This window comes from Populus nigra, chromosome 1 (assembly GCF_951802175.1).
Source record: "Populus nigra chromosome 1, ddPopNigr1.1, whole genome shotgun sequence".
In the NCBI taxonomy this organism is placed as follows: Eukaryota; Viridiplantae; Streptophyta; class Magnoliopsida; order Malpighiales; family Salicaceae; genus Populus; species Populus nigra.
Genome location: NC_084852.1, coordinates 6,159,696 through 6,174,943, shown reverse-complemented (window position 1 = coordinate 6,174,943; position 15,248 = coordinate 6,159,696). Strand labels below are relative to the sequence as shown.

At 42.5% G+C, this 15,248-nt stretch overlaps 2 protein-coding genes across 2 annotated transcripts; one reads left to right on the top strand and one right to left on the bottom strand.

Moving 5' to 3' along the window:
• Positions 1-776: 776 nt before the first annotated feature.
• LOC133688876 (G-type lectin S-receptor-like serine/threonine-protein kinase SD1-1) lies at positions 777-1,742 on the bottom strand. Its single transcript, XM_062108514.1, has 2 exons — positions 1,534-1,742; positions 777-1,312 (listed from the first exon to the last, which is right to left on the bottom strand). Exons 1-2 carry the CDS (start codon positions 1,675-1,677, stop codon positions 1,091-1,093), a joined length of 366 nt encoding a protein of 121 aa, XP_061964498.1. The 5' UTR covers positions 1,678-1,742; the 3' UTR covers positions 777-1,090.
• Positions 1,743-9,087: 7,345 nt separating this feature from the next.
• Positions 9,088-13,359, top strand: LOC133678522 (uncharacterized). The gene is made up of 9 exons (XM_062100849.1): positions 9,088-9,226; positions 9,345-9,462; positions 9,591-9,667; positions 9,879-10,435; positions 10,532-11,037; positions 11,112-11,357; positions 11,447-11,615; positions 11,839-12,459; positions 12,589-13,359. The coding sequence occupies exons 1-9, from the start codon at positions 9,088-9,090 to the stop codon at positions 13,357-13,359; spliced, it is 3,204 nt and encodes a 1,067-aa protein (XP_061956833.1).
• Positions 13,360-15,248: the final 1,889 nt, after the last annotated feature.

Here is a 15,248-nt window from a genome sequence, read left to right as displayed (position 1 = left end):
ACAATCTTAATTATTTATTATTGGTAATATAAAGTGATCTATACAATTCTGACGACGTTGTTTTTGCTCACACTTTATTCTTGCTATCCTGCATCGTGGCCCCTGTAATTCACAGAGTGAAGAATTTGTAGACTATTTTAGTTCCTAATTCACATACAAGTACTTCCTGGAATAATGGGCAACAAAATCTCTGTAAAAAATTGTGGAAAATCAACAATAGAGGACTGAATGTTAATGGAAATACAACATTTTCTATATGGAATAGGAATTTTTACGCCAGCATCTGATCCCAGTCTAGAAGTTTGAAGAGGTAAATGCTAGCACAACACAATCTAATCACAACAGTAAAAGATATTGTAGTCCGCTGTAGATTTGACTGTCAAGCATTTTGTACTTGTGCTCTGAGGAGCAAAGGGTCACTACTTGTTAGCAAACTTCGGTGACTCAAAAGCATTGTTATGAAATCTAGCAAGTTGACCTGCTGTTTTGCTGCTTGGAAGCTTATATAATTGACCAGTCAAATTTGAATGATCCAAGTAAAACTTAATCAGATTTTTTTTCCTTCAAAACATCATTTTATTTTATTTTAATTTTTTAATCCAAAATAATATTATTTTAGATAAACAAAAACAATTGACTAGGTCATAGACATGGTTTAAAAACTCTGCTCAAAAGCTTGAAAGACAGAGGGTTATAAGATTTGAGGCTCTGAACCTCATTACTCAAAACTGTGAGAGGGTAAGAAGTTCTAGATGAAACAATAATGAGGCATAGAGTTCTCTTTGTGGAGGGGTAAGCAACTGCTTTTTGGGTTTTTATCAATAAAATCTCATGAATCGATAGTAATGATGGTAGCACAGAGAGATTCTGCTCCAATACAGATACATTAACTAGTTTTAACTGGTGTAGCACTCTGTTCTGAAATAGTGAACAGCAAAAACAGAGGTCAGTCTTGTGGCTAGATTGCACTTGTCTGATCACCATACTTTTTCTTCAATTGTCACAAATGAAAATCTACCGTGCCTCTAATATTGTCAAACTAACTTCATTTGAAGAGTAAACTTCCATCTGATTTGATGAACTGTCTTGTTCAAGTTCCCATGAAAAAACCAGGTTGTTTAGGCTGAGGCAATGGATTTTCATTGTATAATATTTGAACCACTGTTGAGATGTTTGGCCTATCTTCTGGTCGTTGCTGAACACATAATAAAGCCACATGAATGCATCTTAACACTTCAGATGAATTGCTCGAGAAAGCTAAACATTCATCAATCAGTTCCAATGGTGTTCCTTTTATCCAAAGTATCCATGCCTGAAAAAACCAAGGCATAGGTCAGCAGACTGGCCACTCTAATTTGCTTGTAAATTTGTTAACTACTGTAACATTTCTGAAACTCCAAATAAATCAAAATGTATTTTGTTGAGTATACTAAAGAAGCATCCATTTGAGTTGTCTGAAAGGAAACTGCACAATTTTATATCACCACTCAGTTAATCAACATCATGAATTAACATTTTCATACAAATGCTTACATGCCCGAGGAGGTTAAGGTTTCGATCTGGGTGATGAAATCCCCTATTTTTCTGTCCACTCACTATCTCCAGGACGAGGACGCGGAAGCTAAAGACGTCAGTTTTCACCGAGAAGTATCCGTTGGATGCATACTCAGGAGACATGTAGCCACTGAAAAATGTTATTGACAAGATAGGTTCTCAAAACACAAATGAAGTCAATAAGGCAGGCAAGGGTACGGATACTTACTATGTTCCAACTATCCTATGAGTATTCTCCTCTGTTTGATCTCCACGAAACATTCTTGCATGGCCAAAGTCTGAAATTTTAGGAGTTAGCTCATTATCTAGTAAAATGTTGCTGGCTTTGATATCTCTATGGATTACTCTCAGTCTAGAGTCTTGATGGAGATAAAGCAGCCCTCGAGCAATTCCACCAATAATGTTCATGCGCCTACCCCAATCAAGTGCTTTTCTTCTTGATTTGTCTGTCAATTTCTCATCCATGTTAACCCATTATCTACTTGATCATTTGTAACAGTAACAAAAATAAATAAATGTGGCATTAGAAAAGGACTTGAGAGCCCTTACAGATCTCTATAAATAGAGGGCCTCAACCTAAAGGAAGGAGGATTCCTGGAGATACAAATTTTCTTCAAGACAAGCTCTTCAACCAAGGAAGTTCTCTCTCTCTCTCTCTCTCTCTCTTCAAGCAAGGAAGCTCTCTCTTAAAGAGTTCTCAAGCCTCCTTCATCTATGCTTGAAGTCTACAAAGAATGAAGCTCTGTTGGATCAAGCCAAAACGCCCAATAAGAGTTTTGCAACAACACTTTGAAGACAAATCAAAGTTACTCTTCAAAGCGTCAAATCACCAAAAGGGACTCCGGGAGATACAAATTTCCTTTAAGACAAGCTCTGCAAGCAAGGAAGCTCTCACTCTCTCTCTCTCTTCAAGCAAGGAAGCTTTCTCAAAGAGTTCTCAAGCCTCCTTCATCTACGCCCGAAGTCTACAAAGAACGAAGCTCTGTTGGATCAAGCCTAGACGCCTCATAAGAGTTCTTCAACAATACTTTGAAGACACATCAAAGGTACTCTTCAAAGCATCAAATCACCAAATCTCATTTCGCAATACACGCCCAAATTCGCGTTCTTGCAAAGCACAAATCTTGGCTTGATTACTCAAATAAATCAAGTCGCCATATATCAAATCCAAGGGAAGAATCAGAGGATTGTCATATTCTTTTTGAAAGAATATATTACATAGAGATTGTACCCATTCATATATTTAATAAAATCATACATTTGTACACGTGTGCTTGTTTAATTTCAGGTGTACAAAATTGTGTCTACAAATTTCTGGCGACTCCACTGGGGAAATCTCAACCTCTCATCTCTTCCCTTCAAGAAAGAATTTTCAACAAACTCTCAAAAGCAACAAGGAGGAACATGATCATCATTGTCGCTTCGAAAAGCAACAAGGCCACTGATTCAAGTCACCAACATACTATTAAAGATTCCTCAACCTCGCCATTGAAAACAAAATCCATCGTCGAGTTGTATGAACAAACTAAGCCGACTCTCAAGTTGACATCAACTTCGAATGCAGGAGGGGCATAAGATCTTGCCTCAAACATGAAGCCACAAGCAACTCCACTACAAGAGTCAAGTGGGGCACGCGAAATTCTCTTCGGCACTCAAGGCGGCTTCGACAATTCACCTATGGAAACTTATCTGTGTCAATCACCAAGTAAGGCTTTGGGTTTCGGCACCATATTAGTGATGATGACCGGGACAACATCTTTGGAGGATCGAGTGGCTAGCTTGACAAAACTCGTTGAGGGGTTTTTGATTTCACTTAAGGCAAAAGACCATGAGATAGCAAAGTTGATGAACAAACTTGAGAGCTTTAACGAAGGAGGCCAAACCTCGACTACCAAGGCTTTTCAAGTAGATTAACTAGATGTCATTGAGGAGTCTGCAATCGGAGCTATAAATAATATACGCGGTATTACTGATGGCATCTTCACCACAAATCAACTGAAAGAACTCATCAAGGAAGCCATCAAAGACCAAGTAGAATGCTTAGTTCAACCCTCATATTCTTATGCGAAACCATACACCCAATTACGAATAAACCTGTTAAGGATGCCTCCGAACTATCAACCACCAAAGTTTCAACAATTCAATGGCAAGGGGAATCCTAGGCAACATATAGCTCACTTTATGGAGACTTGCAACAATGCCGGAACTAATGGCAATCTCATGGTAAAACAGTTTGTTCATTCCTTGAAAGGTAATGCCTTCGATTGGTATACTGACTTGGAGTCTGGCTTGATCGATACTTGGGAGCAACTGGAGTGCGAGTTTCTTAACCGCTTTTATAGCACTCGTCATGTGGTTAGCATGATTGAACTCACTAATGCACGTCAATGGAAGGAAGAGCTTGTTATTGACTACATTCATCGGTGGAGAAACCTTAGCCTCAACTATAGAGATCGGCTCACCGAAACTTCTGCGTTAGACATTTGTATTCAAGGGATGCATTGGGGACTATGCTATATTTTACAAGGTATCAAACCAAAGTCTTTTGAAGAATTGGCTACTCGAGCACACGATATGGAACTTAGCATTGCGGCAGCTGAAAGCTTATCATTACCTATGCAAGAGCCAATGAGAAATAAGCTTGAAGGTCATAGATTTGAAAAGAGCACTTCAAAGGTCGAGGGAAAGCAATCTTTAGTAGTTAACTCGACTGCAATAAGGGTACCAGCTGGAGTTAAGAGGAATGATCGGGCGACATCGGCTACTTTTCAAAAAGGTGAAATAAAGAAACCATCCCTGAAAGAGCGACAAGAAAAGGTGTATCCATTCCCCGACTCAGACATATCTAGGATGCTGGATGATTTGCTTGAGTAAAAAATCATTGAGTTACCGGAGGTGAAGCGCCCTGATGAAGCAAACCAAGTGGACAATCCAAACTATTGCAAATACCATCGCTTGATTAGTCATCCCATACAGAAGTGCTTTGTGCTGAAAGATAAGATTATGAGGCTACACGAGAATGGAGATATCATTTTCGATGATGAAGTAGCAGCCTCTAATATCACAACTATGGTCAATTTAGGACCACACTAGTCACTCCCTATAATAATTTTTGGCTCCTTTGAACCTATAGAGCTTGACATCATTTTGCCTACGAGCTTCATTGCATCCTCAAGTCAAACTCCGTGTATAACCCTCGCACCTCATGTTGACAACTCGAAACCTAATTCATCTGAAAATTATGATGATGAAGGATGGACTTTAGTCATGCATAGAAGAGGAAGGAAGAGGCGCATGCAGATGACAAAGCCAACTAGAATGAGGATCTCAATGGTGAGGAAGCTAATTGAGCCGACACACTGAAAGATTCAACGAAAGTACATACCAGTCAGAAAGGAGGGTTTTTCAACTCAAAGTCTAAGAAAGCCTGTTACATTGAATGAGTACATGCCAATAGAGATGAGAAGGATTGAAAATGCACTTGTTGCTTGCTATCATATTGATGAAGAGAAAACTCTTATTGAACCTGTCACGAAGGAAAGTCATGATCACTCTTTAAACTTGTCTCATGATGTATGCATAACATAGATATCTTTCAATGAGGAAGACTTGTTGCTTGGATCAAAACTCCATAATCGGTCGTTGTTGATGAAAAAATGGTGAATCATATCTTGGTGGATGATGGCTCGGCAGTCAATATACTACCTCTTAAGACTATGAAAGAGTTGGGGATTCCAATGGATAAACTCTTCCCAAGTCATCAGATGATTCAAAGTTTTAATCCAAGAGGAAAAAACGCCAAAAGAAAGATAAGGCTTGCGATACACATGGGAGATATGAAGTTCAATGCACTTTTCCATATCATAGATGCCAAAACTACTTATAATATGCTACTTGGACGACCATGGATACATGAAAATGGTATCATCTCCTCAACGCTCCACCAATGTTATAAGTATTGTCAAGATGGGGGCAACAAATTACTCTCCAAATGGGATGGCTCTTGTGTGGTTCAAGAAGTCTACACCAATGAGGCTTACAAAATTATCGATGAGAATGGATTGAGGATTGAGCCTATCAATGACAAATTCTTGGAAAGATACTATGCTTGAAATTTGATGTAGCTCCTGGCTTGCACGAGCTAAAACTGTGAAAGGCACAAAAAAAAACAAACAAAATTAAACTACGTTATGACTTGATCCTTTATCCACAAAGGTACGTAGGCAACTTGGAATTTATTTCGAGTACAGTCACAAAAAAAATAAAATTAAACTACATTATGACTTGATCCTTTATCCACAAAGATACGTAGGCAACTTGAAATTCATTCTGAGTATAGTCACACAAAAAAAAAACCTCTTTGACAAAAAAATATATTTTGAAATATGTTGTGACTTGATCCTTTATTCACAAAGGGAAAAAAATAATGTGGTGATCTTTGCTCAAATGCTGAAGGTTATGATTTCTCTTAAGAAAATTCTCTATCATACGCCTTGAGGAATTACTTTAACTCGGTCTTGCTGCGCTGCAACATCCAAAGCTCACCTTCACTGTCAAAGCAAGAAAAAAAAAAGTTGCCTTCTAGTCGTTGAGATGTTGCTGTGCATAAGAGAACGATTTGGAATATTGCTATAGGTAAGTCACCTGCACAAGTCTTTAAGAGATGTCAAGATCTTTCTTGTTTCAAAACGCGACATGAGCTGGAGAGATGTCTCTTGACATGTTCGTTTAAGACTACCTCAAATATGATCAACGGGATGACCTGAAGAGCTTCAAAGTATGCTTCAAATGGCTTCAGATTTGGTATGGTTCCTCCAAACATGAGCAGGTGATATAATGAGTAAGATGTCACCAGAAGTGCTTCAGAAAATGTTTGAAATGGCATCTTCTTCGAGAGGAAATGACTTAGTTCCAGCCGTTGCTTCAGCTTTAAACACTAACGGATCAAGTTCCTTTGCTGGGGCAAAACCAATAGAAACTCGAGGAAAATTTACAGTTAATAAGAATGGTAGCATCAGTGGAGTTAGTTCCTCATTGGATTTCTTTTTCAAGTTCGAGAAATATTCCTCCGTCAAGCTTTCCTGCCTCAACTTCTGATATGCAAGAACAGATAGGGACTAAATGAAGGATCCAACTATGCAGCAGATGTTCATATCAATGATGAAGTATCTAAGCCCAGAGAACATGGCTACCATAAGTGAGCACCTCGGAATAAATTCTCAAGAAGATGAAGATAAAGCTCAACAGGCCATGTCATCTTTATCACCAGAGGACTCGGATAAAACGATGTGATGGGCTGATAGGATCTAAAGAGAAGCTGAAGGTGCTAAGAAGGCACACGTTGCTGATGTAACTGTCGCAGATAAAACCCAATAGGTTAATGCAACGTTTGTTGAATTTGCTACATGAAGTGCTTGAGCTTGCATAAAAAGCATTAATGTAGATTAACTGAGCCAACTGCAATGCATGCTTTGTTAATTGTTGCTGCTGATGATGAAGAAGAGTTGTGAGGATAACCAAGGATTGATGGAATATTTTTTCTCCACCAAATGGAGATGAATTTAATTTGCACAGGCACTAAAACAGAGCTCTTGGACTGCTGAGATGATTGGCCGCCTTTGTTACTTGTGCAGCTGGGTGTCCTTGGAGTTCCACTGCACTCTTAGAAATCGACGTTGTAGGGGAACCATTCACCATTGGAGGAGACTAGGATTGGTCACTACTGGGACCTGGTTGCCCTTATGGAGAAGCATATAATTTTTAGCTGGCTGCAAAAGATATCTGTGTATTACCTTGTTGGGTTCTGCCTTGTTGCTGAGGAAAGTTTGATGATGATGATGATGAAATGTGGTCTGAATAAACACTTCCTTTACAAGTTGCTGGTGTTTTACTACGAGTGGAAGCTGCAGCTACAACTGCAAATTGTCGCTACTTTTAAGACTGAAGGATTTGTTGATTCTGTCGCTACTGCTGCAACAACTTCATGTTAATTCAATGAGAAGATGAAAGTGAGTCCATGCAAAATATTACTATGATCATCAGGGGGCAGGACTTGCTGAAGAAAAATCTGCAAGGACATAGATACAAAAAAAAAAAATTATACAGGGACATATTTTTCTTGTCACCGATGCTTTAAGAGATTATGCAAGGACGGTTAGTGACTTGTCGCTCCTGCTATCTGAACCAGAGAATGGATTTCCAATCCACACTCTAAGGATAAGCACCTGAGATCAGGAGAGAAAACTAATGCACTTCGTAAAAAAAAAAAGACATTATGCATGAGTTGAACAAGAAATTAGGTACTTGTTAGAATTGATGCAAACAAGGAGACAGATATAAAAGTGCTTCGGAATGCTAATGAGGAGCTCCAATCAATCACGGGTGGTTTTGAGTTAAGGCTGCATGGTCTTCCCGACCAATTGAAGTTGAAAGAGCATCAGATAGAACATACGTTGATGAATCTAAGGATAAATCCAGATTGCTTGAATGGGAGAAGAAGCTGGATGAAGAACATGGGAGCAAGAAGCATTGGATCCGACAAATCAGTGCAAGGTCACCCTCGTTTTTTAAAAAAACATTATATATGTTGACGTGAAATGGACTTCTGTAGAATTGAGATGGTAGAATTGCTTTGGCCTTCATGTGTGAATTCTAGGTCCGTGAAAAAAAAAGGCGCCTTGAACTAGCAGCTTTCACAGAAGTAATCCAGAGCTGGGAGAACATATATATCATAACTCATCCTTGTCAGCATTGATTACAAGGATGTTGAATCTCTTGCTGCAACTTCAATCGTAAACACGCCTGATGGACAAGGAAATCATAATTCTAGACCACTGGTTGGAAGATCACGTATACTCACGCATCATGAAGCCTTGGAAACTTTGGAAGTTTTTCCACGGTTGGTTTATTATACACAGTTGAAATCCAAGTTGAGATTGCAGTGTTGACAATGGTAAAAAAGGAATAATCATGTGAATCCGCCTACAACAGACGTTGCTTCCAATTTCATAGACGTTCGAATCAAGATAATTTGATCATAATAAAGGTTGTTTTACGAGCTTTGGTTAAAAGTTTACAGATTACTTCACCTGCATAAACTTAGAATTGTGTCCTGTATATATACAAAAAACAAAAGGAAGGAAACCTGCAATTGTAAAACAAATACTGGAGAGCTATGCATACCTGCTAGGACAGTCGGTGATGCTGAGCTGCTAGGTGGATGCTATACAGTTAATGAAGGAACAGAAGGACTGCTAAGTTAGTGACAAAAAAAAAAGACAATGTAGTTGCCTTTTATAGCCACACTATAGACCGTTGCCTGATTACAAAAGAAAAAAAAAACTCGTATTCTGTGATAGAAAGGTCGGCTATGCAAGTTGCTTTTCCTCTTGTGAAACAAGAGCAATAATTCCTGTTCAGTTCTGCAAATTTTTCCTATTCAAGTCATAGCGAAAAAAGTGATAATTCCTATTCGGTTCTGCAATCTTCATTTACCCTCTCTCAGCAGTTCATTCAGAAAACAAAGGATGCGACATGCTACCTGTCACAGCCTTAGGCGCGAGGGCGTGCCAACGAGTCGCTGCTAGGCAGTGGCATCACGCAAGTGCAGGGGCAGTATGCGTGGGCAGTGCAGATTTCAGCAGCGAGTATAACGGGTGCGTGCGAACAGCAGGTTCATGCTTCACACCATGCTGGACTTAGGCGATGGACTGCCTAAGACACCTTGAGTTGCACGTGAGGACTGGCAGCTTGAGAAATCAGTTTGGCCAGTTTGGTTTGTTGGGTGGCAGACCAAGGAAGTTACCTGCGGGCAGTTACGGAGCAGTTACGAGGCAGTTACGAGGAAGTTGGTTGTCTTTGTAGTGGGCTGTCTAGAGGGAATGAATCTGTCAAGGGGCAGTTTTATGTGTAACTTCCATTGTATGTATGTGTATTACATAGGGCCAAAACAAGTGTAGCATGCAGAGGGGATTGTGCATAGCACACTTTACATTGTTATTGTGTATTTCCTTTGTTGATGGATGAATAAAGGTTAGGTTGGTACCTGTAAATTGCTTGTGTGATTATTGTGCTGTGATTGATCCTTGGCTTGTGTTCTTGACTGCCGAAATTGGTAAGAGTTGTGGGGAAAACCTCTGGGTGTGTGAAACACTTAGACTTTAGGCAAACACGAGTGTCTTGGGAGGAAGGCTGAGTCTAGTAACGGGACTAGACTACCGCGCGGGGATTAAGATTGCGACGAAAAATTATCCATGTGACAAGTGGTATCAGAGCTTTGGCTCATTCTGTTCGTGAAGTTGCTATTTGATGTCCAATGCCATCAGGCATGGAGGCAATTCGTGAGAGACTCACTCATATTGAAACTGTTCTGGGTCCCTTGACTGAAAACGAAAATGAGAGTGTGAATGACAGACTTGCGTATGCGGTGGAAATGGCAGAGAGGGCTGCGGGGCAGTATGTGGATCTTGCGGCAGAGGTAAGTAGCAAGATACAAATTCTGGAGGGGGAGATTGCGGTGTTGAAAAAGGCAGTAGTGTCTACCCCCATGGGTGGTGGCTCGTCCAAACCCAGAGTACCAGAACCGAAGCCATTCTGTGGCGCAAGAAGTTCCAAAGAGTTGGAAAACTTTCTGTGGGATATGGAGCAGTACTTCGGGGTGGCCAGGATTGCGGCTGACGAACAGGTAAACATCACAGCGATGTATTTGAGCGGTGACGCGAAGCTGTGGTGGAGGACTTGGATCAAGGATGATCTGAATGCTGGGCGTCCTAAGATTGAAACTTGGGATCGTTTGAAACAAGAATTGAAAGAACAATTCTTGTCGAACAACACGTCTTGGCTGGCGAGGGAAGATTTGAAGAAATTGAAGCAAGACAAATCGGTGAGGGATTAAGTCAAAGATTTCAGTTCTTTGATCCTCGACATAGAGAACATGTCGGAGGAAGATAAATTGTTCAACTTCATGTCCGGTTTACAGCTTTGGGCACAGGCTGAGTTGCGGAGGCAGAATGTCAAAGACTTACCGTCTGCCATTGCTGCCGCAGATAGTTTGGTCGACTTCAAAATGGTGACGAGAGATGGTTCTGTTGCTGTTCCCTTAAAATTCAAGACTAGGGATAAGAGGGATGATAAGAGGGATGAGAAGTTCGGTGGGGGAGGATACAAGCCTGGGTTTGATAAGGGAAAGGGAAAGCAGGCTGATGTGCAACAAAGTAGAGACTCCAACAAGCCGAATTCAGGTTGTTTCATTTGCGGTGGACCACACTATGCAAGAGAATGCCCGAAGAAGGAAAGGTTGAATGCAATTCTTGTGGGTGAAAGTGAGCAAGAGGAGGCAGTCACGCACATTAACCCAATGCGTGTACTGAATTGCTTGATTGCGGAGATGCAGGATTCGGTGGCCGAATCCAGCCTTGTCGAAACTAACTTAGCACGGATTGATGTGCTGCGACAAGGTAAGTTGGGTGCTGGGGATACTCTAATGTATGTTAAAATTAGAGTTAATGACAGGGAGATAGTTGCTATGTTGGTGCTACGAATACATTCGTTGCCGACAGGTTGGTGACACAGCTTGGGTTGCGCTTGAGTAACAGCCAGACGTCGATGAAGGCAGTGAATGCCAAGGCGCAGCGGATACTGGGCATGGCCTATGGCGTGCCTGTGGTGCTGGATAAGTGGCATGGAAAGCAGGATTTGCTAGTGGTGACACTTGACGATTTCGACGTCATTCTTGGCTTAGACTTTCTGAAGAAAGCCAAGATTGCGTTGATGCCTCATCTGGATGGGATTCTGCTTGCGAATGAGTTATGTCCCTATTTTATTCCTTGTTATTAGGCAGTGGTGGCTGAAAGTCGAGAGGAGGGAAGTAGCTTGGTTTCGGCCTTGCGATCAGCAAGGCCTTGAAGAAGGGTGGGGAAGTGTTCTTGGCAGTAACCGTGACTGAGGAGTCAGAACAGGCTGGGTCAGTGCCTGATGTTATTGCTAGGCTGTTGGAGGGGTATAGGGATGTGATGCCTCCAGAGTTGCTGAAAAAGCTTCCACCAAGGCGGGCTGTTGGAGGGGTATAGGGATGTGATGCCTCCAGAGTTGCTGAAAAAGCTTCCACCAAGGCGGGCTGTTGATCACAAGAATGAACTTATGCTTGGTGCGACACCACCGTCGCAGCCTCCATATCGCATGTCCCCAAGGGAATTGGGCGAATTGCGAAAGCAGTTGACAGAATTGATTGACGCAGGATTTGTTTGACCATCGAAAGCTCCATACGGTGCTCCTGTTCTGTTTCAGAAGAAGGCAGATGGTAGCTTGCGGATGTGTGTGGATTATCGCGCATTGAACAAGGTAACGATCAAGAACAAATACCCTGTGCCGCTGATTCAAGACTTGCTGGACAGATTGAGTGGGGCTTCTGTTTTCACAAAGCTGGACTTGAGGTCTGGATACTGGCAGGTTAGAGTTGCTGAGGGGGATGAGCACAAAACAACTTGCGTGACAAGGTATGGGTCATACGAGTTTATGGTGATGCCGTTTGGCTTAACCAACGCTGCAGCTACTTTCTGTAATTTGATGAATGATGTGCTTTATGAGTTTTTGGATGAGTTTGTGGTCGTCTATCTAGACGATATTGTGATTTTTAGCCGATGTATGGATGAACATGTGGTGCACTTGGATAAGGTGTTGCGTAGACTAAAAGAACATGATGTGTTTGTGAAAAAGGAGAAGTGTGAGTTTGCTTGTTCCGAGATTACATTCTTGGGGCATTTGGTGAGTTTTGGGCAGGTTCGGATGGATCCGAAGAAGGTGCAGGCTATATGGGATTGGGCAGCCCCGTCGACGGTGCCTGAGCTGAGGTCATTTTTGGGCTTGGCGAATTACTATCATCGGTTCATAGAGGGTTACAGCAAGAAGGCAGCCCCTTTGTCAGATTTGCTAAAGAAAAATCGACATTAGGACTGGTCCAGCGAATGCCAACTCGCATTCGACAAGCTGCGGAGGGCTGTAACGTCTGCTCTAGTGCTGAAACTGCTGAATTTTGAGAAAGCTTTTGAGGTACACACTGGTGCTTCGGACAAGGCAGTAGGGGGTGTTCTAGTGCAGGAGGGTCATCCAGTGGCTTTCGAGAGTCGAAAGCTAAGCGAGGCAGAACAGAAATATTCCGCACATGAGAAAGAAATGGCAACCGTGGTGCATTGTCTTGGTGTGTGGAGAGTTTATGTGTTAGGGCCGAAGTTTGTGGTAAAGACAGATAATTTGGCTAATACTTTTTTCAAGACTCAGAAGAAGCTGTCGCAGCGGCAGGCTAGGTGGCAGGAGTTCCTGGCCGAATATGATTTCATGTGGGAACATAAGCTGGGGCGACACAATCAGGTTGCGGATGCATTGAGCAGGTGTGAGGTGCTTGCTAATTTGATTGCGATGGATCATGTTGAATCCGATATGCTGGATCGGTTGAGGCAGGCTGCCGTGGAAGATGCAGCCTACGTCAAGCTAGTTGATCTCGTACGAGAGGGGACCGTGCGAAGATATTGGCTGGATAATGGCCTTCTCTATGCTAAAGGGGGCCGAATCTATGTTCCAAGTGGGAAGTTGAGGAAACACTTGCTGGCTGAAACGCATGACCCGCAGTGGGTTGGTCATCCAGGACGAGAGCTTATGTTGGCTCTCCTGGCAGAAACCTATTACTGGCCGAAGATGGAGTTTGACGTAGAGCTTTACGTCAAAACTTGCTTGGTGTGTCAACAGGACAAGGTGCTGAGGCAGAAGGAAGCAGGGTTATTGCAGCCTTTGCCGATACCCGAAAGGCCTTAGGTTTCAGTTTCGATGGATTTTGTAGTGGGGTTTCCGAAAGTCGACGGGATGGACGCTGTTATGGTGATTGTCGACAGGTTTTCGAAGTATGCTGTCTTTGTGGCTACACCATCAGTATACACGGCTGAAGTGGCTGCTGGTTTGTTTTACAAATATGTGGTGAAGTACTTTGGGGTTCCTTCGGATGTGGTTAGTGATCGCGATGTGCGATTTACTGGACGATTCTGGAAAGTGTTGTTTGGGCTGATGGGAACACGGCTGAAGTTCTCGACAACCAATCATCCGCAAACGGATGGACAAACGGAGAGGATTAATGCATTGTTGGAGGAGTACCTTCGACACTATGTGACGGCAACACAAAGAAACTGGCTTGAGTTGCTTGATAGTGCGCAGTTCAGTTACAATCTCCACAAATCGTCAGTGACGGAGTTGAGTCCATTCGAGTTAGTGTTGGGGATGCAGCCCCAAACTCCAGCGGGGATAGTAGTCCAGAAGACTGGGGGAAAGAGTCCAGCCGCATACAGGTTTGCGAGGGAGAGGCAGGAACTCTTCGAGCAAGCGCAAGACAGTTTGCGAAGGGCAAGAAAGTGTATGGTGAAATATGCTAATCAGAAGCGGAGACCATTAGAGTTTGATATCGGTGACAGAGTGCTGTTGAAGCTGACTCCGCAGATATGGAAAAAGATTGTTGGGACAAATCGGCACCGTAGATTAGTGCCAAGGTATGATGGGTCGTTTGAGGTGATGGGAAAAGTGGGTGTTGTTGCGTATAGGCTGAAGCTGCCAGAAAGGTTGAAGATTCATCCCACATTCCATGTTAGCTATCTTAAACCTTTCCATGAAGATGTTGAGGATTCGGAAAGGGGCAGATCACTGAGGGCTCCACCTACGATTCAAAAGCAATTTGAGCGGGGAATCGTGAAGATTTTGGACCATCGGAGACTTGGCCAGCACAAGAAAAATCGACGGAATGAATTTCTTGTGAAATGGGCGAATGGTGAGGATGTTTCGTGGGAGAGAGACATTAACTTGTAGCAATTTGAAGACTTGGTGCAGAACTATCTTCGGACTGATCCGACGAGGGCGTCGGCTCCTTGTGGTGGGGGAGGTTTGTCATAGCCTTAGGCGCGAGGGCGTGCCAACGAGTCGTTGCTAGGCAGTGGCATCACGCAAGTGCAGGGGCAGTATGCGTGGGCAGTGCAGATTTCGGCAGCTAGTATAACAGGTGCGTGCGAACAACGGGTTCATGCTTCGCACCATGCTGGACTTAGGCGATGGACTGCCTAAGACACCTTGAGTTGCACGTGAGGACTGGCAGCTTGAGAAATCAGTTTGGGCAGTTTGGTTTGTTGGGTGGCAGACCAAGGAAGTTACTTACGGGCAGTTACGGAGCAGTTACGAGGCAGTTATGAGGAAGTTGGTTGTCTTTGTAGTGGGCTGTCTAGAGGGAATGAATCTGTCAAGGGGCAGTTTTATGTGTAACTTCCATTGTTATTGTGTATTTCCTTTGTTGATGGATGAATAAAGGTTGGGTTGTTACCTGTAAATTGCTTGTGTGATTATTGTGTTGTGATTGATCCTTGGCTTGTGTTCTTGACTGCTGAAATTGATAAGAGTTGTGGGGAAAACCTCTGGGTGTGTGAAACACTTAGACTTTAGGCAAACACGAGTGTCTTGGGAGCAAGGCTGAGTTTAATAACGGGACTAGACTGCCGCGCGGGGATTAAGATTGCGACGAAAAATTATCCCTGTGACACTATCCAAGACAAAGTTTTCCTATACTGTTGAAAAGGCAAACTATCTTTCCTAACTTGAAAAGCATTTGATTAGTCTTTGCTCTCAATCGGTTAAGAATACAAGGAATTATAAAGGAAAGAGCATTTAAACGT

Bases quoted from the DNA above. Each gene is read 5' to 3' on its own strand.
- LOC133688876 (XM_062108514.1), bottom strand. From the start codon at position 1,677: ATGTCTCCTGAGTATGCATCCAACGGATACTTCTCGGTGAAAACTGAC. The intron at 1,313-1,533 runs GTAAGCATTTGT...TGGTTTTTTCAG, and splicing joins ACCTTAACCTCCTCGGGCAT to GCATGGATACTTTGGATAAA.
- LOC133678522 (XM_062100849.1), top strand. From the start codon at position 9,088: ATGCTACCTGTCACAGCCTTAGGCGCGAGGGCGTGCCAACGAGTCGCT. The intron at 9,227-9,344 runs GTTCATGCTTCA...GTTGGGTGGCAG, and splicing joins CGGGTGCGTGCGAACAGCAG to ACCAAGGAAGTTACCTGCGG. The intron at 10,436-10,531 runs GTGAGGGATTAA...TCCGGTTTACAG, and splicing joins AATTGAAGCAAGACAAATCG to CTTTGGGCACAGGCTGAGTT.